Source organism: Sinocyclocheilus rhinocerous, unplaced genomic scaffold (genome assembly GCF_001515625.1).
Source record: "Sinocyclocheilus rhinocerous isolate Xijiao unplaced genomic scaffold, SAMN03320098_v1.1 scaffold697, whole genome shotgun sequence".
NCBI lineage: Eukaryota > Metazoa > Chordata > Actinopteri > Cypriniformes > Cyprinidae > Sinocyclocheilus > Sinocyclocheilus rhinocerous.
The window spans coordinates 16,784-38,076 of record NW_015664033.1 but is presented as its reverse complement, the minus strand read 5'-3'; the positions used below and the strand labels follow the sequence as shown (position 1 = coordinate 38,076).

Sequence of the window (21,293 nt, the reverse complement as noted above, 5' to 3'; positions counted from 1 at the left end):
GTACAGTGTGTACAGTGTTTGAAAAATAATGTGTTTTTTGAACATTAAAGCATGTCAACATATTCTGTTACACCAAATACACAAAATAATGATCTTTAAAATAGCATCATATGACCCCTTTAAATATTTGTGACGTTGCTTGCATGGCACTGTTAGTAACTTGCTTTTTTCAATGAAAACATGAGACCTACATAATACAAAATTATTAATATTATTATTAGTTAATAATTCAAATAATAATTGTGTATGTAACTGTTTGTTTCAGGTATCAATCAACAGCCAATGTGAGTACAATGTCTTAATCTGTGTATAATAAAAATGTAATATATTTACATCCAGCCAGAATATGTTATAGCATTGATTGGAGTCTTTTTTTTTTTCAGTGGAATATGAAGAAGCCCTGAAGGTAAAAAATTGTTGCTTACGTGCTGTTTACTGCATATTACTCAGTTAGAGCAGCAAACCTCAACTTAATTAAAATACTAAAAGACAAAAAAAAGTAAAGATGTAAACATGTACAACAATAAACCGACATATTTTTGAATTATTATATTTTGATTACAACAGAAGTACCAGAGGTACAAAACTGCTTAGATAGTAGGGCTTTCGAATATTGTTTTGGACAAAGGGGTGCCTTGGAGTCAAAAAGTTTGAGAACCAATCGTTTGGAGTAGTCAGCCTATTATTGTGACTCTATTAAACCCATTGTTTTGCAATCAACAAATGTCCAAAAGGAAATGCACTACATTGATGCACTGTGTTGTTGTTTGTAATTGTAGAGTGCTGCACGACAGGGGAACAGACTACAAATGAATGTGTATGAGACGAGGGGCAGTAGAGCCACAGTGCCAGGACCGGGCCCACCACCAGGGTCAGGGGTGGGCTTGGGCCAGGTAAAACCTGGTACTGCTGGAGAACCCAAGAAGGGATTCAGGCCTCCTCAGCACTGCCCTACTTTGGCACAAGTGGTGAGTCGCAAAGTTCAGGCTGCAGTCCCAGAGGAAGGATTGGTAAGATTTTATAACCCAATGATTTTGCACAATCACAGAAGTAGCCACAGTTGTTCACTATCGTTGTATCAAATTCTAGGCCGCAATTTATTTGGAATGATGCATTATAATATTATTAATAATCTAATAAAACCTTCATATTCTGATGCTTAAACCAAATAATGTAACTGAATTCTGATTACAGTTTTATTGTAGTTTGCATGAAATGTGATATACATTTGATAAAGGTTTCCAGATTGATGATTATTACAATTTCCACCATTGTAAGTTAATGACTGGTATGTCACATTTTTGACACATTTTTATATCCTGCTTTTGTATTAAAGGTAATTGTAAATGAAGTCAAAGGTGGGAAGGCAGAAGATAAGACCCCTCCTGCTTGGTTTACTTCATACATGGAAAAGGTATGAGATCTTTTTTAAAAGCATGTTATTGATCCTATTTCGTACAAACCATTATTAATGTTTGAGCACCAAATCAGCATACTTGAATGGTTTCTGAAGGATTGTGCAGATGTTTTTTTTTTTTAATATTTGTTTTGACCTTACAATTTTTATTAACAAGTCATAACTTGATTTTTCGGTGCAATGGCAGACTTTTGTCTGGTTTCACATGCTGGACTTCACCAATCATTTTGTATGCATAAACCTTGCGTCGACTGCAAGTTTGTATTCAAATCTGCCTCCATCCATTCAACAGCCAATGGATAGAAGTTTCACTCTAGTGTACAACACGCTGTAAAAGAAAAGATCTGTTGCTATTTCCATTTCATTAAAAGTTTGAGAACTGAAAAATGTTTTGAGAACTGAATAAATCGTGCTCAAATTGATTTGATTTTGACGCAATATTTACACTGAAGCTCGCAGGCGTCTATGGTAAGGGGCATGACATTTCCCGACCAGCCGCCGAGTGGTGCCAATCACAACACACACTGGCCCAGCTAACCAATCACAGCACACACTGGCCCAGCTAACCAATCACAGCACATTTCGTATTTCAGAAGGCGGGCCTTCATTTGATACAGGAACTATTCGAGCCGTTCATGCCAGACTGGGGAGAGAGGTGTTGTAATAATGTAAAATATGTGAAAAATACGTTTTAGTGCATGTCCCTTTAAATGCTAATGAGCTCTGCTCACCCCGCCCCTCTCTTCTGTGGGGCGACGAGCCGTTCTCGTGAGACTGTTTACTTTAGCCAGGGAACTTGCTAACTAGCAGGTTATTAGGAAAGGCGATTTGCAAAGATTCCTAAAATAACCTTATACTCACTTCTTCTGTAGGTGAGGCCGGATCACGAATGATTCACGCAAACTTAGACACATTTATGTAGATCGGGAGAGCATTCCCTTCAGAAACAAAGGTAATCCTCTGCATCTTCAGATGTCGGTGGATGTCGGGAGTAAATGACGACTGCTATGTTCATTATTACGTCCAACAACAAAACGCCTCAATTGCTTAGGAGCCATTCTTGTCTACTCCTGTTCTGGCATCGAAATAATGGCAGACTGATGACAGCTAAAGTCCCTTTCAAGGAAAGTCCGTTCACTCGGCCACCATATTTGCAACGCCTCCGGGCAGCTCAAACAAGACCAAGTCCTATCTAAATGAATGGAGGAATCCTGAAATCTTAAAAACTGCTCGCTAAACTTGCGATTAAATTACATATTTCAAATCAGCAACAAAATCTGAAATGAACTGCCCCATGAATGTTGTTTCTTATGCTCAAATAGTGTTTAAAAAGCTTATTTTTCAGGCTAGACCAGCCAATGCGCATGCGTAATCATAACGCGCTTATGACATGCATGCGCATCGCTGGTCCAGCCTCAGGTTTCTATGGGAACCGTAGCCTCTAATGGCCACTACAGTGATGCAATGACTTTGCCAATCGACGATTGGCTCTTTCATTTAGAAGGCAGGACTATCCCGCCATATTGCGCATTGCAGTGTCTCCCATTCATAAGTATAGGAGTGAACCGTCTTTGTATTTCTATTTCCTTTGTGACAGCTCAATCAGGGCAGGTCTAAGGTAAAACGCTAGTGTCCATCAACAATCGTGGGAGGGGCCTGGGTCTGTGTGACGTCTGAGATGGGCTCGATTTGAGAAAGGGGAAATGATTTAACGAGATAAAAAAAAAAAACACTGTGTGGATCTTTATCATTATAGGGTGGTTGTGTACACACACTGCCAACATACATTTATGTTCAAACAACTTGTAAAAGTGCATGTCACATCCGATGACCCCTTTAAGTTTCATTCTGATATTTTTAGCAGTGGAGACAAACCCTAATATTGCTAAGAAAACATGTTTGTCTCTATTTTTCTCTCTTCAAAATATGATAACTGTAACAGTTTAAGGACCAGGTGGTTAGGGAGGCAGTAGAGAAGATTTGTAGGGAGTTCTCTGGACAATGCTGCATCCATAAGCCAGTGGGAGCAGAGGCTCAGGTTCCTGAGGTCACCTCATCCACTCTCCCTGGGGCCCCAAGTTCAGCTCCAGCCTGCAGCAGCTGTCGTGGCCAGACCACAGGCGGCGGATACCAATGCAGGTTAGAGAAAACTCTGTGAGGTGGATGTCTGTATCCGGATCTTATGATAAAAAAATTTGCTTCTATGGTACATTTCAAAAGGAAACGCATATTATGATTGATTGTATGAAAAATATAATGTATAACAGGATGCTCTAAAGGGGTGCCTTTAATTTTGTGTTTACATTTTGTGTTTCATTGTGTTTGGTTTCTTTCTGCACAGTGTGTGTACCTCCTGCACTCTGTGTGAGCCTTGCAGCTTCTCACATGATCCAAGCCACAACCTTGTGAGAGCCAGAACTCCTCTGTCTATTCCTGAGCACGGCTCCCCAGCACCAGATCACAGCAGGTGGGCATTTGTCCTCTGCTTTGGCATGTCTTGGTGTTAAAGTTCAGAATAGTTAAACATATTTTGCTCTCTCTCTGAAGGTTCTACAGAAGGGGTGACCGGAGCTTTCGTAAGGCTGAGAAGCAGCGTCTTAAAGCGGAGAAGCGCCAGCTCAAGGCGGAGGTGAAGGAGATCAGGAAGCAGCTGAGGATGGAGAGGAGAGGGCTGCAGTGGAGCACTGCTGGAGAAGGGAGCTCTTCACCTGTCCTGCTGCAGCCACGCGCCACACAGGCAAACAGCCCAGAGTAAGAGCTTACACCCCTTTACCTCCTGAGGAAGAACATATTAAAGGGATAGTTCACCCAAAATTGAAATTTCTGCCATTTACTCAACCTCATGTTGTTCCAAACTCATGATGTTATTTTTAAGAATCATTTTGCCACAAACAGAACTGATACCCTTTTGGCAACTTTTCCCATCATGTTATTCTTATATTTATATTTCAACTTCATAATATGTTTTCTGGTGTTTGAGAATAATAGTATTTATTTTACTTCCTTATTACCCCATTATGACTGGCTGAGCCATGTTAACGTGTAATATAGGAGGCCATGTGTTAATGTAGTCATTTAGCTAGCTGACACCAGAAAGTTTTTCTTTTTTATTTATAGTTATATATAATATAATAATTAAGAACTAATTTTATCTTATTATCTAAAACCTATATGTTCAAAATATTTTTTGGAAAGAAATGAATACATTTACAATGTTACAAAAATATTATTGTCAGTCCCACAGAGAAAAAAAAACACCCCAACATATTAATTAGCCGAACTGATCATAACAGTTTAAATGTAGTTAATGATAATAAGATGCCATTTAATTGATACTGTCTTGGTTGCAGTCGTCCTAAACGTCCATGCCCACTGGCTGTGCCAGCTATGACAGCTCTACTCTTGGATGAAAACCTGCCTGATGGATCACGTTTGCGTCCTGGGACCAAGTTCATCAAATACTGGAAGATGAAGAACAGTGGCAGAGTGTGCTGGGACTCTGAGACCAAGGTACACTTTGACTCTTAAACAGACACACACAAATCTGTATACACACATACACAATAAAAAATCTGAACCTGATTGTGTCCCATTTTGGCCTCAGTTAAAGTTCATGTGGGGGAACTTGGCAGTGGGCTCCGGTGAAAGATGGCGGGAGGTCGCAGTACCCACATTACAGCCAGGTCAGGTGGGTGTCATCAGCGTGGCACTTTGTGCTCCGACGTTAGAGGGCACCTATACATCGCATTGGCGCCTGGCACACAGAGGAGAGCAGTTTGGACCGCGTGTTTGGTGCAGCATCGTCGTGGATCCACATGCTCCCACAGCCATCTGTGCTGATGGGTTACTGGTGTCTCCCTGTGTCACCCCACAAGTAAGACATCCGGATCATACAGCAAAACAATAGAAGTAAAAAATTCAGAAAAATCGCTTGAGAAAGCGCTGTCCAAATTAGGTGGCCTGTAGATGAGCGCACAGAACAGTACAGTAGAGGTAGACTGTTATGCCACACACTACCTCAAACGATGAGAAAGTCCGAACAGAAACTGTCTGTATTTTTAGTGATTGTTTAAAAACCATAGCAACCCCACTTCCCCTACCAGCAGACCTTGGGGTACTAATAAAACAACAGTTAGACGGACAAAGTTCAAAGTTCTGGAGGAACACAGAAACTAATAAAATACATTCCTGATTCCAAAACTAAAACTAAAAACAGGCACAATTTATTTTTAGTTTATTATTTTTAGCTTTTGATGGGTACATTATACCACAACTTTTATGCCACCATTTTTTGCAACCTTTACAGCCCACCTGCATTAAACATGGGACAAAAAAATGCTGGTAAACATTTTTAAATGATACCAGTTAGTGCATTAACTTTCACAGCCCTGAAATTACTAAAACTAAAATAAAAACTAAAACTGAAACTGAAACTGAAACTAGAAAACTATATATAATGTGGATTGAACTCATTTGAAAAGTCAAATTGAAAATATAAAGGGAAAAAAATAAATTTTCTGGGGCCCAAATATAATATGTTTTAGGTTTTTGGCCAGTATAGATTTTATAGACTATTGTTAGTTTAGTTTAGTTTTTCTGTGGGCATTTTCACCCTGTCTGGCACTTTCAGGAGAAGTCTTCCCGCACTCTTGAGAGGGAGGAGAAATGCCGGGCCTCAAGGGAACAGCTACTTTTGTCTGTAAACCAGGACTCCGATCAGGAATTCTACATTCCATCTGTGGACTTACTCACAGCTCAGGTATGGCCAAACCCATCATGTTTGTCATGTTTCATGAAGAAAGTTTGACTTCATTGTCAATTCCACACTCTCTATTTTGTATTTACTTAGGACTTACTGTCTTTTGAACTGCTGGACATCAACATCGTACAAGAGTTGGAGAGCGTGCCCAACAACACTCCTGCAGGTAACTTCAAATCTGTAACAAGTTTCTAAAAATTAGAATGAACAGCTTTTATGGATTATGCATATTCATTTTAAACAGTAACATTTAAATATAAATTGTATAGATTTCAGCCTTTTTATTGTCTCTTTCTTCATCTCTGTAAATGTATGAAGACATTACCCCATGCATATCGCCTCTACCCCATGATGGACCTCTTCAGGAGAAACCAACACTGGGACTCATCCAAGAGGAAACAGAAGCCCAAGGGGTCAGCAGAATCCTGGGTAAACATTAAAGCACAACTTTTCTGCACTTTTTGTCTGTGTATTGCTGTCAGTGATTGTGTAGCTTTTTATATTTGTGAAACTTTTTTGATGTCATACTCACAGATGTGGCCCAGGCCACAGAGTTAGAGGGCATCCCAGCACAAGAGAAAGGAGAGGAGAGCATCATTGGGTCTTTGTTTAGTCCGTCTGTTATCCGTTCTCTCACCCTTGAAGTGACCCGTGAAGTAGCAGAGCATGGGGTGCTTTGTGGGAGATGCCCAGCTAAGGGTTTGTGATGGCAGTGGTGGGAAGATGCACCTTTCTGCTTTTCCTGGAAATTACAGTCATTTTTATAATAGGTGTAGTCAGACTGTGAATAAACTAGAAAAACGGTATTGATATTTTTTATTTTAGTGTTGACTTGATGTAAAGTACTTTTGATATCCTTAGTAAGCATTTTGTAAACCATACACTACTGTTTAAAAATAGGGCCAGTAAGATTTTGAAAAATTAATGCTTTAATTTATCAAGGATGTATTAAATTGATCCAAAGTTACAATAAAGTCATTTTTAATGTTACAAAGGATTTCTCTTACAAATCAATTATTTTATCATGAACTTTCTATTACTTTCTATCAAAATTCTGTTCTTATGAACAAAAAACCTTAACAACAGTATAGTAATGTACATTGTTAGCAGTTTTTGTGTAGAAGGTAGGTAAAGAGTGTTTCTAAATTTTTTACATTTAATTTTTCCCATTTTAAGTGGTGCGTCCAGCCCCCCAAGGTTCAATGTCACTTTGTGAGAGGAAATCAGAAAAGGTTTCAGAAACTGGGCTAATATCTGCTCCAGCCCCGCTGAAAGTAGAAACGGTACAAATCTCCAGCCCTGCTTCACCACAGACAGAGACCACTGATATAGCTGCTCCCCTGCTGACGCTTCCAGCAGAGCTCATTAGCACAGGTAACAGGGCTTTGAGAATATTTAGTTCTGACCATTGTCATTTTGTACATTGCAAATTTTGTAATTGTCTAAAGGTGATTCAAACAACTTCTAGCCAAAGACAGTAAATTTCTAGCCATTAAAGTGATTGTTCTTATGTTTAGATGAGGGTCACGAGTCTGACATCGAGCAGATCCTGGTGGAACCTGCAGGTGGAGATCCGGTAGAAGAGGGAGAAGAGGAAGTGGATAAGAAAGAGCAAGTGAAGGACACAGAAGCAGCTAAGGAAACCCGCAGCAGAACTTCATCTGCGTCTTCAGAAGACTACATCATCATCCTCCCCGATTGCTTTGACACCAGCCGTCCCCTAGGAGAGTCCATGTACAGCTCAGCCCTGTCGCAGCCTGGAGAAGAGCCTGCAGAGGGGGACAAACTAGAATCAGTGGAGACCGCAGAGCTCCAGAGCCCCGCTGCTGCTGTTGTTAGTGCGGATGCTAATGACATGCTTTGTGCCTCCCAGACTCTGGATGCTGTGCCGCTCACCCCTGTGATTGTAGTGGCACCACGACCCTCGGTCAAATCCTGGTAAGTTTATACAGAGGACATATCAGCAGTAATAGATTGGGCTCAGAGGTCAGTTAAACTAGTGATGCACCAAAATTTTGCCAACAGAAACAGCAAAACATAGTTTTACAGGGTCGAAATCATTGACTGAAACAATGATGTATAATTAGCACGTCTCCAGTGACACATTTTGACAGTGCTAAAAAGGTGCCACGGTAGCAATATGCAAAATGTGTACAGCTAAAATATCGAGACTTTACTATGAATAGTTTCTTTTCACCTGATAACATGACACGCTCAACGGCACACTGTGTTGTTTAGTTAACCAAATTTAATTACCCAAATGTTATTTTCAGTTTATGTTTTCAGCTAAAACTTTAATGTTGGTTTCTGTTTCTGTAAAAAAAAAAAAAAATTTCAGTGCCTCACTAATGTAAACCTGCAAATAAAGTTGTTGTTTTTTGGGATTTTGAAAAATTTACAGGAAAGATACATTATGACATGAAATGATTAAGATACTGCACTATTTCTTGGTCACTAATCAAGTTTGTGACATTGGTCATGTGAGAATGTTCTTGATCCATTTGAAGCATGCAGACTTAGATTGACCACTCACAATATCCTGGCTTAAATCTCTGTATGCACACATTCCTCCTACTCCATATCACAGCCTAGATTTCTTTCACGGTATCCTCATAACTTGATGTAACTGACATGTTAAATTTAGCTTAATATATATGAAATCTCTTTATTCAGCACAGAGACACAAGAGCAGACGGAACATGGAGCAGAGGAGCAGGAGAGGAGTAATCCTGCAGAGCCAGGAGATAAGGAGAAAGGTGAGTGGAAACACCATGGGATATTAAAATAATAAACCATCACAGGTCGTGTGAATTAGTGCACTTTTCTATGATTTTGGGGTGTTAGATATAATACAAAGTGGAAAATATGATAAAAGACACACACAGCTATGTTTGAAAGTTGACCTGTTTTTTTTTATGTATATAGACTCTGAGCCTAATCAACCTGACCCTGAGAACTCAACAGCATCTGCCAAGTCTGAAACAGAAGATCTTCGGTGAGTTACACAGCACACAACCACTCGTTCTGCCTCATGGAAGTGCACCCAGGACAGTCATTGCATTATGTGATTTTCTTTCTATCACTCGCATTCTTACTCTCTGTCATTCTTGTCTTTCCTCAGGGCTAATAGCATCACAGGTGGACTGGTGAAGGGTGCCCTGTCCGTGGCAGCATCTGCCTATAAAGCTCTTTTCACTGGACAGACTGGGTCTGAGAAGGTGAGTTTGGGAGCTGTTCACACAGGTTGCAGAGTGGAAAAACATTTTGAAATAAGCTTCCTTTAAACTTCCAAACTTCCTTTAAATTCACAAAGCATATTATGAATGTGGCAATGGTGCGAGACTCTGAGCAATCTCTTCTTTTGTCCTATATGAAAAAAAATATAATAATGCGATTATATAGTTCATTACATGTGATTATAAATTGAAGCAATGAATTGTTTCAGTTTTATTTGATGTGATTTTATATACCATAAAGTTTATTAAATAAATCGTGCTTTACAGGACCGATTTTGATCAAACTATGATCAAAACGATGATCAAAATCAGTTAAAATTTTTTATCAAACTATGATCAAAATATATTTTGCCACTGTGTGACAAAATCACCTTATAAAAATAATAACTCTAGACAGTAAAGTGCATGTACAAAGTACTGTATAAGTGCCTAGTGTATAGTGCAACATTTGGGACATACATCAGTAGTAAAAAAAAATAATATTTTGGGTTGTGTAGCTCCCAGAAGATGCAGCTTCTCATGACGCCATGATGGCCGTGCTGGTAGAGATGGGCTTTGGTGACCGAGCACTAAATCAGCGTCTGCTACAGAAACACAACCGCAACCTGCTGGATGTGGTAAACGAACTGGTGCAGATGACTAATAACGACTGGTACACGACACGCTACTGAGATGCTGGTCAATTATTTTGTTTCTCTTACATGTGATTTTTTTTTGTTTCTCTTTCTCTGTGCAATCAGCAGACCATTCCATGATACAGACTCTTTCGTTCCATTTGGGTTGTAAAGATAGTGTGTGTGAATCTGTCTGCTCCAATGTGTAACAGATAATCATTAGACAAGCAGTTCATCACCTTTATAACTGTGCTTGGTAAAGTTTGTTGTTAGTGGGCATTAATGTTTTCACAAAGATGATCATGGGTAGCTAATGAACACTAATAGGTAATTATTAATCCAAAACTATTCAAGAAATATGCCATGCTTTTAATAAAAACTTGATTTGAAAGAATGGTATAATTAACAACAAATCATTCTAATAGTTAAATATGAAAAGCTCTGCAATGTGACTGGATATGTTTAATATTTAGAGTGTTTTGTGTTCCCAGTTTAAGAACAGGTTTTGGAAAAGTGCAATAGATCTGGCTTTGTGTGGACCCTTAATCATCAGCCGAGACCAAATAGACTGATAACTTTTGTCATCTTTACATGGACTCAAGATGACAAATTAAACAATTCCATACTGGAGAGGTCAATATGAAGTTTAGTGTTTTTTTTTTTTAGTAATTTTGAACTGTTGTGTTGCTTATAATACATGTGGGAATTATTATTATATTAAAGACCATTGATTCGTTTCTAAAAAGTCCACGAAATAGGGCACATACTGCACTTTGTGAATGCGTTGACATTTAAATATATGAAAAATGTAATGGCTTGAAGCAGCAATGCATTTGAATAGTTAAATGGACTGAAATGTAGAGTATTTTAATTCATGCTTTAAATGGTTAAAGAGGCAAATGCAATCATGACATATTTAACTCAAATTTTAAATGGTAAGACACATCAAAGTGAGAGACAAAATGAATAACAGCCAACTGTTCATTCCAAAAAAAAAAAAAAAAATCTAATCATGCAAATTATATATATTTTGATAATTAAATAGCTCTTGTAGTTTAATGAAGAATGTATCTCAGCACTTTTCTTCAATGGGAGATTTTGAAACTACCTACTGTCTAGGGTGTGGAAAGCATTCCCTATAAATTATTTAACGTCTCCTGATTTGCTTTTATCCATGATGCTCTCACAAGTGGTACATCCATCATTTAACTGACCGATCGATCACCCACTTGTTTTTCCAGAGATAGGGCTTAAATATGTTTTAGCACATTCCTTAGGAAAGCCGTAAGTTGGTCTTGTTGCTTGCAGCGATCAGTAGAGGTTCTGGGTGGAACTGTTTGGATCATGTGATTGCAAAGCATAATCAGTGGAGACAGATGTGCCTCACTCTGTGTTTGATGCCTGAATGGAGTATTCAGTGTCTCTGCATCTAATGTACACATCTGTCTGTAATAAATATCTTAATAAGTCTTACTTTTGCTCTCAGTCTTTGATAATGCACCACAAAATCCAAAGTATAGGGTTCTTTAAACAAGACTATTAAACTTTCACATTACACTTAACCTACATGCTAGAAATATACATAACCTGGATGTTAAGCACGCTGCACACTAAAAGCATCTGTGATTTTTGTGTTTTTCTAGCAAACCACTAGTTTTCAAAAAAGTGGCGGAATCTTTTTTCCAGCCGTTGACAAATTAAGTTATTTACACATATTTGTTGAATAACAGTGTCAGTGAAACTAAACAGTGATTTAGTGTACAGTTCATCTCTTTATTTTAATAGAAGTGAATGCTTACAATACAAAAAAACAAAAAAAAATTCAGTGTATTAAAACATTTACCACAATAACATTATAACTGCTGATTTATTTGCAAAGCATTCTTAATACAAATAATCAACTATTTGAAGCACCCTCTGAGATTTTATGTCATTTCTATTTTTTAAAAATCAACTCGGTTTAAGAGTTTGGGAAACCTGCACTAAAACCCTAGATTTGCAAATATTATAGCAAATATAGAGCAAGCCTTAAATGCAGAGGAATGTTATTTGAATATAGAGGCAAGCCTATTCAATTCTGACAACTGCACATGCAGCAAAAGGTAATTATACAGTATGTTGCAGAACAGCCAGTTTCCCAATAATCCATGTTCAAACAGAACAGAAAGCAGTCACATTACTAGGGAAATGAATACCTCATCCTAAAAGAACATCTACGTTAACAAAGAGACTGTGATACATATTATGAGGCTTGCAACAACATTAAAATGGTCATACTATAAATTCCACTCCAAGATAACAGAGCTGAGTAAAGAATGTGTAAAGACATTCAGTTCTTATCATATATATTTACTTTTAGTTTTAACTAAACAAGTACCACATGTGATGAAACTCAACACCAAAAGACAAGTGGTCAAAAGACATGCACTGTGACCACAATATTTGATTTGTCAGAAACATGTAAAAGTGTAGTGTATCTCTGTGGCCGGATCTCTAAAAGACACTCTTTTCAACATTTCAGACACAACATGTATGATAAAAAATTTAAACAAAAACCATAATTCCCCATATAGTTCCATGTAGTTTGTATGCAAATCTGGTAGATAATTAGGTTTGTGCTCTAAGATGATTTTCAAGTTTCAAGCCGTTTAACTGGAGTTTCTTGTATGGTTTCTCCCCGTTTCAAACTAAACTAAGTTCTCAACAGCCCTTGAGGTACTAATACATGTCTCACAGATGAAGAGATCATGCTTTAGTGCTATTAATGACAGATCATGATCATGAATGTAGTGTGCAGGATTGATATACATCACTATAAGAAAATTCTATCAATTTCAATGTTTCTTTGGTCTATTTTCATAAATAGTTTACGTTACAGGATTGTCTTCATCTTGGCCTGCAGGTAATTCAAAGCATTTTTTGTATTGCTAGTGTAAAAAGTGAAACATAATATCTATCATCATTAATGGATAAAAAAATTAAACTATTTGCACTGTAACCCTGAGCTTGTCAAACCTCCAGGCTACAACAGGCAAACCTGCATGATTTCCATTTTGAAAATTATGTATATTTAGGAGCACAACAAAGTCAAATAAAATAATATAATCCCTGAATTTTTACCTGCAATAAGGCCCTAACACATTATTTCTTAGACCCGAAAAATAGCTTCTTAGTAAGCATGGACGCAAAGCAAGGCACTTGTTTTTTGCCTAAAGCAGAGCGATCCTTGCAGTTATCTACACTGCGATTGGAAACCTTCCTGTTAACAAGTGTCAGAATATCAGTGAACTCCAGTGTAGATCCATAATGCCTCAGGATTTCACACAGATCCTGGATGTACCACGAGCCATTCACCGTCTCACGATGAGAGTAATATCCTTTACAAGAAGAAAAAAAAGTCAGTGACTGCTTAGTGACAAAACTGTAAAATCAAGGATGTAAATTGCATTTAATCCAGTACTTAAAGTACACAGTTAACAAATCTTGGTAAAACAAAGCACTGACCTTCAGCTACTGAATAGCACATGAGGAAATCTGCTCCTGCTGGAAGGGTGCAGAGCGCCCCCGCATCCACAACCACTTCAATGTCCGTCTGACTGTCCACCACATCCATTGGTGTCACAGCATCATCATGTTTGTCACCACGACAAGCCTTATGTTCAAAGAAATTCATGCATTTGCAAGAGGTGTGAAATGTGTTTTCATATTGCATTACTGTAAATACACTGCAAAGGACATTTTGTGGAAAGAGGACAAATTACCTGCAAGATGAAGATCTTGGGTTTCCCTACAAGGCTACGGCATTTATTCCCCTTGAACAAATCAGTGATTTCTTGAATTTGGATCTGCCCATCATTGGCAAAGATGTGACCATTTTCCCCATGACTTAAGAAGACACAGACAAAACAGTCTGCATCTACATGGTTCGCAGCAGCAGCTGAAATCAAAGGAACACCCTGGATTAAACAGAACCTAAACTTTATTTGGAGCATGATTTTGACTTTTCCCTCAAGTTATAATTTACATTAATGATGAAGTTGACTCTAGCACACCAGTCAGTGCTATAGCTATAATTTTGAAACAGTGTGATGAATTTCACACTTTTTCATATTTATTCTGGTGCTGACTTCAGTTGTAAGTATATTAATATAGATATGTTTTTCAAATTGAGAGAAGAGTCCAATTTTTTTTGTGGTAATCAAGAGTAGAGCTTTTTTGAAACTTTTTACACTACAGTAGTCAACATCTGAAGTGGATCAAAAAAGTTCATCAAAGTTGTCCTGAGACAAGAACGCATTTTGGTTTTAGGACGACTTTGATGAAAGGTTTTGATCCGTTATATATAAAAAATAAAAATAATGTGTGAAAATTGTAAAATAATTATATCACACACATATACACATACATATAGATGTACAGGTGCATCTAAAAAAATTAGAAAATCATGGAAAAGTTCTTTATTTTTTGTAATTTAATTTAAAAAAGCAAACTTTCTTATATTCTAGATTCATTGCACACAAACTGAAATATTTCAAGAGTTTTTTTTTTTTTTTAATTCTGATGGTTACTACTTACAGCTTAGGAAAATAAAAAATTCCATTTTGAGCTTTATTAGTTTGATCAATTTTGAGTATAAATACTGGGTACCTGGGTCCTGGGCTAATTTAGAACATGCAACCACAATTATGGGGAAGACTACTGACTAGACAGTTGTCCAGAAGACGATCATCCACACCCTCCACAAGGAGGGTAAGTCACAGAAGGTCATCTCTGAAAGGGCTGGCTGTTCACAGAGTGCTGTTGTATCAAAATATATTCATAGAAATTTGACTGGAAGGAAAAAGTGTGGTAGGAAAAGGTGCACAAGCAACTGGGATGACCGTATGCTTGAGAATACAGTCAAGCAAAGCCGATTCAAACACTTGGGAGAGCTTCACAAGGAGTGGACTGAAGGCGGAGTCAGCGCATCAAGAGCCACCACACACAGACGTCTTCAGGAAATGGGCTACAGCTGTCACATTCCTAGAACCAAGCCACTTCTGAAACAGAAACAACTTCAGAAGCATCTCACCTGGGCTAAGGAGAAAAAGAACTGGACTGTTGCTCAGTGGTCCACAGTCCTCTTTTCAGATGAAAGTCAATTTTGCATTTCATTTGGAAATCAAGGTTCCAGAGTCTGAACCCTAACCCATCAGAATAAAAAAAAAAAATTGAAATATTTCAGTTTGTGTGCAATGAATCTAGAATATAAAAAAAGTTTGCTTTTTTGAATTAAATTGCAAAAAAAATAAAGAACTTTTCCATAATATTCAAATTTTGAGATGCACCTGTATATGCGTGATATAATTATATTTAAAAATGTAAACCGTGCCAAAGATGCTGTTGATAAGCTGCTATGTTTAACCAGGAACATTTAAGTTGGGCTCCCATTTATCAAAACATGCATTAAAGAGAAAATATTGAGGCACCTTCTCTGATTGTGGATAAAACTTCTTCCCGTTTGTAATCATCACAAGCCTTCACTTCAAAACCCAGCTCCTGAAATCTGACAACAGATATGAAAGAAAATTGACAAATTAGTTATTGTTCTGTTACTTTAATAAAATACAGGAAAATTACTGTTTCTTTATCAACCAACACAGTGACACAGTCATGTTAGTGAGGCAAACACAGATCTCAGTGACAGTGGTCATGTGATACTGTTACTGTCTGGTGTACATATAACAATTTGAGCACTATAATTATTTATTTTTGATTACTTTGCCAAATACCTTCTAACAAGATTCTGCCTGTCTGCATTTGTGCCAGAGCGGCTGTTCAACATGAGCTGCCAGTAAAAATTTTCATGGTTAAAGATCAGAGCCATTCCTCGCTTCTTGTGGTCCATCTTATACTCCTCATTAGGATCCAGACTGAATACACTGACAAACGAGATATAAAACAATATAAATATGCTTGAACTCCAAACTGTACAATTTCTACATGGTTACAATAAGGTTTTTACCTTTGATTAATGCTATCAGTTTCTGTTACGTTCTCTCTGACTGAAAGAAAAGGCAAAATCAACACAAACCACTAAAATTTGATTTGCAAAGCAAGAATATGAAATATGCAAATGTTCAGAGGATGTATTCAAGTCACAAAGATTCAAACCACAGTGAAAGATATTGGAGTAACTGTGGCGTAAAAAAATAAATTGGCGTAATAGAATGAAGACCTAAAGTTCAGTGAAAATACACTAAGGTCAAGCATGTATTGTTTGTTGAGCACCTGGTCAGGCTGGATTTCAATGGCTTTACAGCCAGGTTGTCAAGCATAGCAGAGCTAACATAGGCAAATTCTATATTTACACTTTACAGATCCTTCTCTCTTCTTCATTTTGCTACTCAGGTCATACACGAGTTATAAACTGGATTCAATTCTACCTGTCTGTCCCGCTAAAGCGCTGTCCTTCTCCACAGACCCTAAGGATGAAAAAAAACATATTCGGGACTTAAACAGCATATGAATTGCGTTATTGAGCCAGAGGACTCCGGTTGTAAATCATATTTGAGGTGTATGATCGTGAATACTTGTGATTCATGTTTAGACAAGCACCACCTACTTCAGGTGCTGGAATAAGGAAATGAAGCCTGCAGTGTCTTATGAACAACATTAAGTGTGTCCAAATATTTAGTTAGGCTACTTTTCTTACAGGATAACTAGATAAACAGCTTACCGGATTCATCGCTCTTGACGTGACTTGCCATCGCTGCTTCAGCGGAGAGAAACTGTGCGATCCTGAGGAAGGTTTTAACAACAAACTACTGTAACAACAGCAAACACAGAACTGACTAGTCAGTCACCAAGCGCAACAGTTAACCTATGAAAAATGGCACTGAAACGTTAACCAATCACAGGCCACTACTACCTTAACCAATCACAGGTCGGTAAAATGTCAACCAATCGGAGGCGGTCTGTCGCGGTCGAACTTTGGTCGAACTGGTCGGACTCGGTGAAGCTGGTTACAACTTCCGCGTTGAATTCTTCCTTTCTTTCCTTCTGCCTTTCTTTGTAGCAACTACATTTCAGCATTCTATTCTATTTAGGTCTGTAGGCATTTTCTCTATGGAGTTAAGAAAGGGAATTTATCAAAATAAATAAATAAACAGGCTAATTCAATAACCTCGATTTATCATCATTTTCTAGTTAAAAATATAATTATTAAAACAAGATTATATTACTTAAAATATTTTAATAGGATTTAAAGGTATTTAAGGGATTTAAATTAGGATTTAAAGGGATTTAATGGACTAAAAAAAGGAGAGAAAACTACAGTTATTGTATGGTAATGCATTTGACAAAACTCAATACTAAAAGACAGGATCTATTGTACTGTGACCAAAGTGTCATGCATCTTTGTGGACAGATCTCTAAATGTCAATCTTTTCAACATTTAAGACACAATGTAATAGGCTATTCACAAATACCATAATCCACAGTATAATTAATCCCATAATTGCTAATTGTTGCTAATAGTGTGTATGCAATGAAAGTTAAGTATGTTTGCACTCTAAGATGATTTTCAAGTTTGACTGCCATTTAACTGGAGTTTCTTGCTGTGTTTCTTCCTCTTTCAAACTGAAGTAAGTTCTCAACAGCCCAGGAGGTACTAATGCACGTCTCACATGAAGAAGAGATCATGCTTTAGCTGTTAATGACAAATCATGATCATGAATGTAGTGTGCAGGATTGATATACATTACTATAAAAGAAAATGTTATGAATTTCCTTTAATTGATCTTTTTAGTTTCAGCACAGAGAGTTTTCCTTGCACTAATTACTGGGAATGTGATGTCCTCACCTGGCCTGTAGGTAATTCAAACATTTTTTGCATTGCTACTGTCTGATACAGTGGGGTAAAATAAACAGTAAACTGAATATCATCTAATGGGTTAAAAATGAAACTAAAACAAGTTGCACTTTGTAACCTTGAGTTTGTCAAACCTCCAGGTTAAACATGCAAACCTGAATGATTTCCATTTCTGAAATTGAATATATAGGAGTTTAATATAAACTAAATAATAAAATAATATAATCCCTGATTTTACACCTTCAATAGGGCCCTAGCACTACTGTACCTTCTTGAAAATATATGTGATGCATATTTTTTATATAAACAGTAAAACAGCTACAGTTATTGTAAAATAATGCATTTGAACAACAGCAGCTAAAATAAGTATTGAACACGTCACCATTTTTCTCAGTAAATATATTTCTAAAGGTGCTGTTGACATGAAATTTTTACCAGATGTCGGTAACAACCCAAGTAATCCATACTTACAAATAAAACAAAACAAATAAGTTCAGAAATTAAGTTATGTGTAATAAAATGGAATGACACAGGGAAAATTTATTGAACATGAAGAAAGGGAAGTGCAAAAAGGGAAAGCCAAGACACCAACTGAAATCTATCAGTAATTAGAAAGCATTCCTGCCCCTAGTCAGTGGAAATTAATATTAGCTGCTTCAGTCCCAACACCTACAGTACTAGGATGATGAAGATTATGAAACGAGGGTGGACATTTCAGCAAGACAATGATCCCAAAGAAAGCCAAGGAAGCTCTCACTTGGTTTCAGAAAAAGAAAACAAAGCTGCTAAAATGGCCCAGCCAATTACCTGACTTGAATCCAATAGAAAATAAGAACTAAAGATCAGAGGTCATAGAAGAGGCCCACAGAACTTTCAAGATTTAAATACTGTTTGTGTGTAAGAATGGGCCAAAATCACACCTGAGCAATGCATGCGTCTAGTTTCTCCATACAGCAGGCGTCTTGAAGCTGTCATTACCAACAAAGGCTTATGTACGAAGTATTAAATACATTTCAGTAGTTCAATACTTTTCCCCTGTCATTCCATTTTATTACACATTACTTTATTTCTGAACTTACTTGTTTTGTTTTCTTTGTATGGATGGATTACTTGGGTTGTTATCAACATCTGGTGAAAATTTCATCTCAACAGCACCTTTAGAAATTGTAGCGCTTGGACTAATTAGACACATATTTATTCATTATATTTAAAGGGGTCATATGATGTTGCTAAAAAGAACATTATTTTGTGTATTTGGTGTAATGAAATGTGTTTATGCGGTTTAAGGTTAAAAAAAAAACATTATTTTCCACATACTGTCCATTGCATCACACACGGCGGCTAGAGTGAGCGGAGCCCGGCGGGCTTGAGAACGGCGTGGCCGGCGGATTTGACGAAGGAGCGGCGTGCGGGCTTGCGGCAACCACATGTGGCGACCCCGGGCTGGACTCCGCTTCACGTGTTAGAACGAGCCGTTTTAGGTAGGCGTGGTTGACTCTTAACTTTTATAAAGAATATCTCTTTGGATTTGAGACTTTAGTCTTTGCAACTTTACAGATCTTCTTTATGCACCAAGAGCTTGTAACACTCCAAAGAGAAAGGAAAAATTGAAATCGCATCATATGACCCCTTTAATGAATAATCCAGCAAACCCCCTCAGTTAACAAGCCAACTGTGAGGGTCTATGGACCCTTAGTTCTCCCGAAAGAGCACCCTAAAGGGCTCAGTTACCAGGGCAACCATCTGATAAGACTGTTTTATTCCTCAAAAGTATGAGAGATGCGACGTGCAGTAAGAACGGGACCCTTCTAAAACCCATGCAATGCCCATAAAAAGGGAACTTTCCTCCTTTCCACACATAGACAAACCTTTCTACGAATAAACATGCATCCCAGGACATTGTGTGTATGATTTTAACTGTCTTGTATAGTGTCTGTATAGTGTCTATAGTGTTGCATTGTATTTTGTTTTATGCATGCTTTATGAGTGAAGTACTAGTTAATGTAACCCCACCTATATCATGTCTCCTATCAAATTAATGCTCATTTAACAATGCACACTTTTGTGTACACCACCTCCTCATAGAATGCCTTGTGTGTTTGTAATTTAATCAGAGTATAGACTGCCAGAGCCATTTGAACCATGCTCTCAGACAAAAGGGTCATAAAACCCCCAATATTTCCAATCTCCCGCTTGGAAATTCAGCTTTTCTCATTGGTCAAGCCCGTCCTGAGAAGCGTGGCTCTTCCCAGACTTTAAAGGGCTCACGCACAGTTCTGTCTGCTCTCTTCTGCTAAATCTTCTGATTTCTGCCCGTGTGGAGGGACTCACGGAGAGCCTGAGCCGGCACGGGCGCACCCGGCGGGCCCCAACAGAGCTGTGTGCGGTCTCCCCAGCCTGCGGAAATGGGTCTCGACCACAAAGAATCAGACTAATACCACTGGAGTTCGTCTTCACTCAACCCTGGAATTCACCATCATGGAAATGCCCTCGATCAGACATTTCTCTCTCTTTGCTCCCGGCAGCATCTTCATCTCTGGATTGCGGCCTGCAGTTCCACTGTGGCCCATAGGGCCAGCAGGCCCCATTTTACACCCAGCCATGTGCTTACTCAGGAGAGAGGACTCTCTCAGCCACAACAGAGTCAAGAACAACCTCAGAGTTTCAAGAGATTGCAACTTTGGCCATCGAATGAAACCATCCAGACCTTCTTCAGAGGCTTCACGAGACTCTCGTTCCACAGCCAAGTCCAATGCAAGTATCGTTCCTTTCACCAGACAGAGGTTTGATGTAAGCTATCGTATACTGTGCTTTGAATTAGAGACTGATGGTTCTTTCAGATGGTCAACTCAGCCTCATCCCCCCTGCTTCTGTCCGGTTCTATTCATCCACTTACCTTTCCCATGTTTGATTTGTGTGTGTGTGTTTGTTCAGACTAGTTATATGTTTGTGAGTTAGTTAATAAAACTTTTGGTGCACAAATTACATGAGTTTCTGATTCTGTCACCGCTTTGTGAATATTGTTCCTTTTATGATTCCGATCTAGTTATATGCTCTAATGTATTAGTACTGTAAGAAAGTAATTTTCTGTGGCCATAAAAATATCCTTTCTTAAGAGTTGATATGAAATTACACTGAATGTTCGTTGGACGAACAGATTAGTTGATGACAATATTAATTTTGCTACAGTTACTACTGGCAGCTGATATAAATAATTGTAATTAATTATAATTAAGTGTAATTATTTATATACATTTCCCTTTTGAGCTAATTTGCTACAAAATAATTTACGTGTTACGTGACGTGTTCAATACTTATTTTACTCGCTGTATTTGTAAATAATATTTTTCTGAAAGACTTCAATGAAAGCCAGGTAACTATGTTCATTACATTGATTCACAACACACACACATTC

At 37.9% G+C, this 21,293-nt stretch overlaps 2 protein-coding genes across 5 annotated transcripts in view; one reads left to right on the top strand and one right to left on the bottom strand.

Moving 5' to 3' along the window:
- LOC107729513 (next to BRCA1 gene 1 protein-like) overlaps nucleotides 1-11,499 on the top strand; it is a 13,043-nt gene extending 1,544 nt beyond the window's left edge. The window contains exons 3-21 of one of the 3 annotated variants that reach the window (XM_016540054.1): nucleotides 266-284; nucleotides 384-406; nucleotides 780-968; nucleotides 1,337-1,414; nucleotides 3,360-3,556; nucleotides 3,759-3,884; nucleotides 3,965-4,168; nucleotides 4,768-4,927; nucleotides 5,022-5,291; nucleotides 6,048-6,176; nucleotides 6,267-6,342; nucleotides 6,495-6,605; nucleotides 6,711-6,875; nucleotides 7,353-7,550; nucleotides 7,694-8,114; nucleotides 8,850-8,932; nucleotides 9,102-9,171; nucleotides 9,298-9,394; nucleotides 9,910-11,499. In XM_016540054.1, coding sequence (XP_016395540.1) covers nucleotides 266-284; nucleotides 384-406; nucleotides 780-968; nucleotides 1,337-1,414; nucleotides 3,360-3,556; nucleotides 3,759-3,884; nucleotides 3,965-4,168; nucleotides 4,768-4,927; nucleotides 5,022-5,291; nucleotides 6,048-6,176; nucleotides 6,267-6,342; nucleotides 6,495-6,605; nucleotides 6,711-6,875; nucleotides 7,353-7,550; nucleotides 7,694-8,114; nucleotides 8,850-8,932; nucleotides 9,102-9,171; nucleotides 9,298-9,394; nucleotides 9,910-10,083 — 2,790 coding nt within the window. In that variant the 3' untranslated portion in view covers nucleotides 10,084-11,499. Of the gene's footprint in view, nucleotides 1-265; nucleotides 285-383; nucleotides 407-779; nucleotides 1,011-1,336; nucleotides 1,415-3,359; nucleotides 3,557-3,758; nucleotides 3,885-3,964; nucleotides 4,169-4,767; nucleotides 4,928-5,021; nucleotides 5,292-6,047; nucleotides 6,177-6,266; nucleotides 6,343-6,494; nucleotides 6,606-6,710; nucleotides 6,876-7,352; nucleotides 7,551-7,693; nucleotides 8,115-8,849; nucleotides 8,933-9,101; nucleotides 9,172-9,297; nucleotides 9,395-9,909 lie in introns of all 3 variants that reach the window. The other 2 variants (XM_016540053.1, XM_016540055.1) reach the window with 2 other exon arrangements.
- A 279-nt stretch (nucleotides 11,500-11,778) lies between these two features.
- Nucleotides 11,779-16,860, bottom strand: LOC107729569 (caspase-6-like). 2 transcript variants are annotated; one of them, XM_016540138.1, is made up of 8 exons: nucleotides 16,745-16,860; nucleotides 16,452-16,490; nucleotides 16,031-16,070; nucleotides 15,798-15,947; nucleotides 15,495-15,571; nucleotides 13,788-13,963; nucleotides 13,531-13,678; nucleotides 11,779-13,403 (listed from the first exon to the last, which is right to left on the bottom strand). In XM_016540138.1, the coding sequence occupies exons 1-8, from the start codon at nucleotides 16,773-16,775 to the stop codon at nucleotides 13,168-13,170; spliced, it is 897 nt and encodes a 298-aa protein (XP_016395624.1). In that variant the 5' UTR covers nucleotides 16,776-16,860; the 3' UTR covers nucleotides 11,779-13,167. The 2 variants fall into 2 exon arrangements, with proteins under 2 accessions (XP_016395624.1, XP_016395625.1); XM_016540139.1 differs by lacking the exon at nucleotides 16,452-16,490.
- Between the last annotated feature and the right edge of the window lie 4,433 nt (nucleotides 16,861-21,293).

Excerpts from the sequence above, each read along its gene's own strand:
- LOC107729569 (XM_016540138.1), bottom strand. The coding sequence starts at position 16,775 with ATGGCAAGTCACGTCAAGAGCGATGAATCCG. Across the intron at positions 15,948-16,030 it reads ACTGATAGCATTAATCAAAG|TGTATTCAGTCTGGATCCTA; the intron begins GTAAAAACCTTA and ends CTCGTTTGTCAG. Across the intron at positions 15,572-15,797 it reads AGGCAGAATCTTGTTAGAAG|ATTTCAGGAGCTGGGTTTTG; the intron begins GTATTTGGCAAA and ends ATCTGTTGTCAG.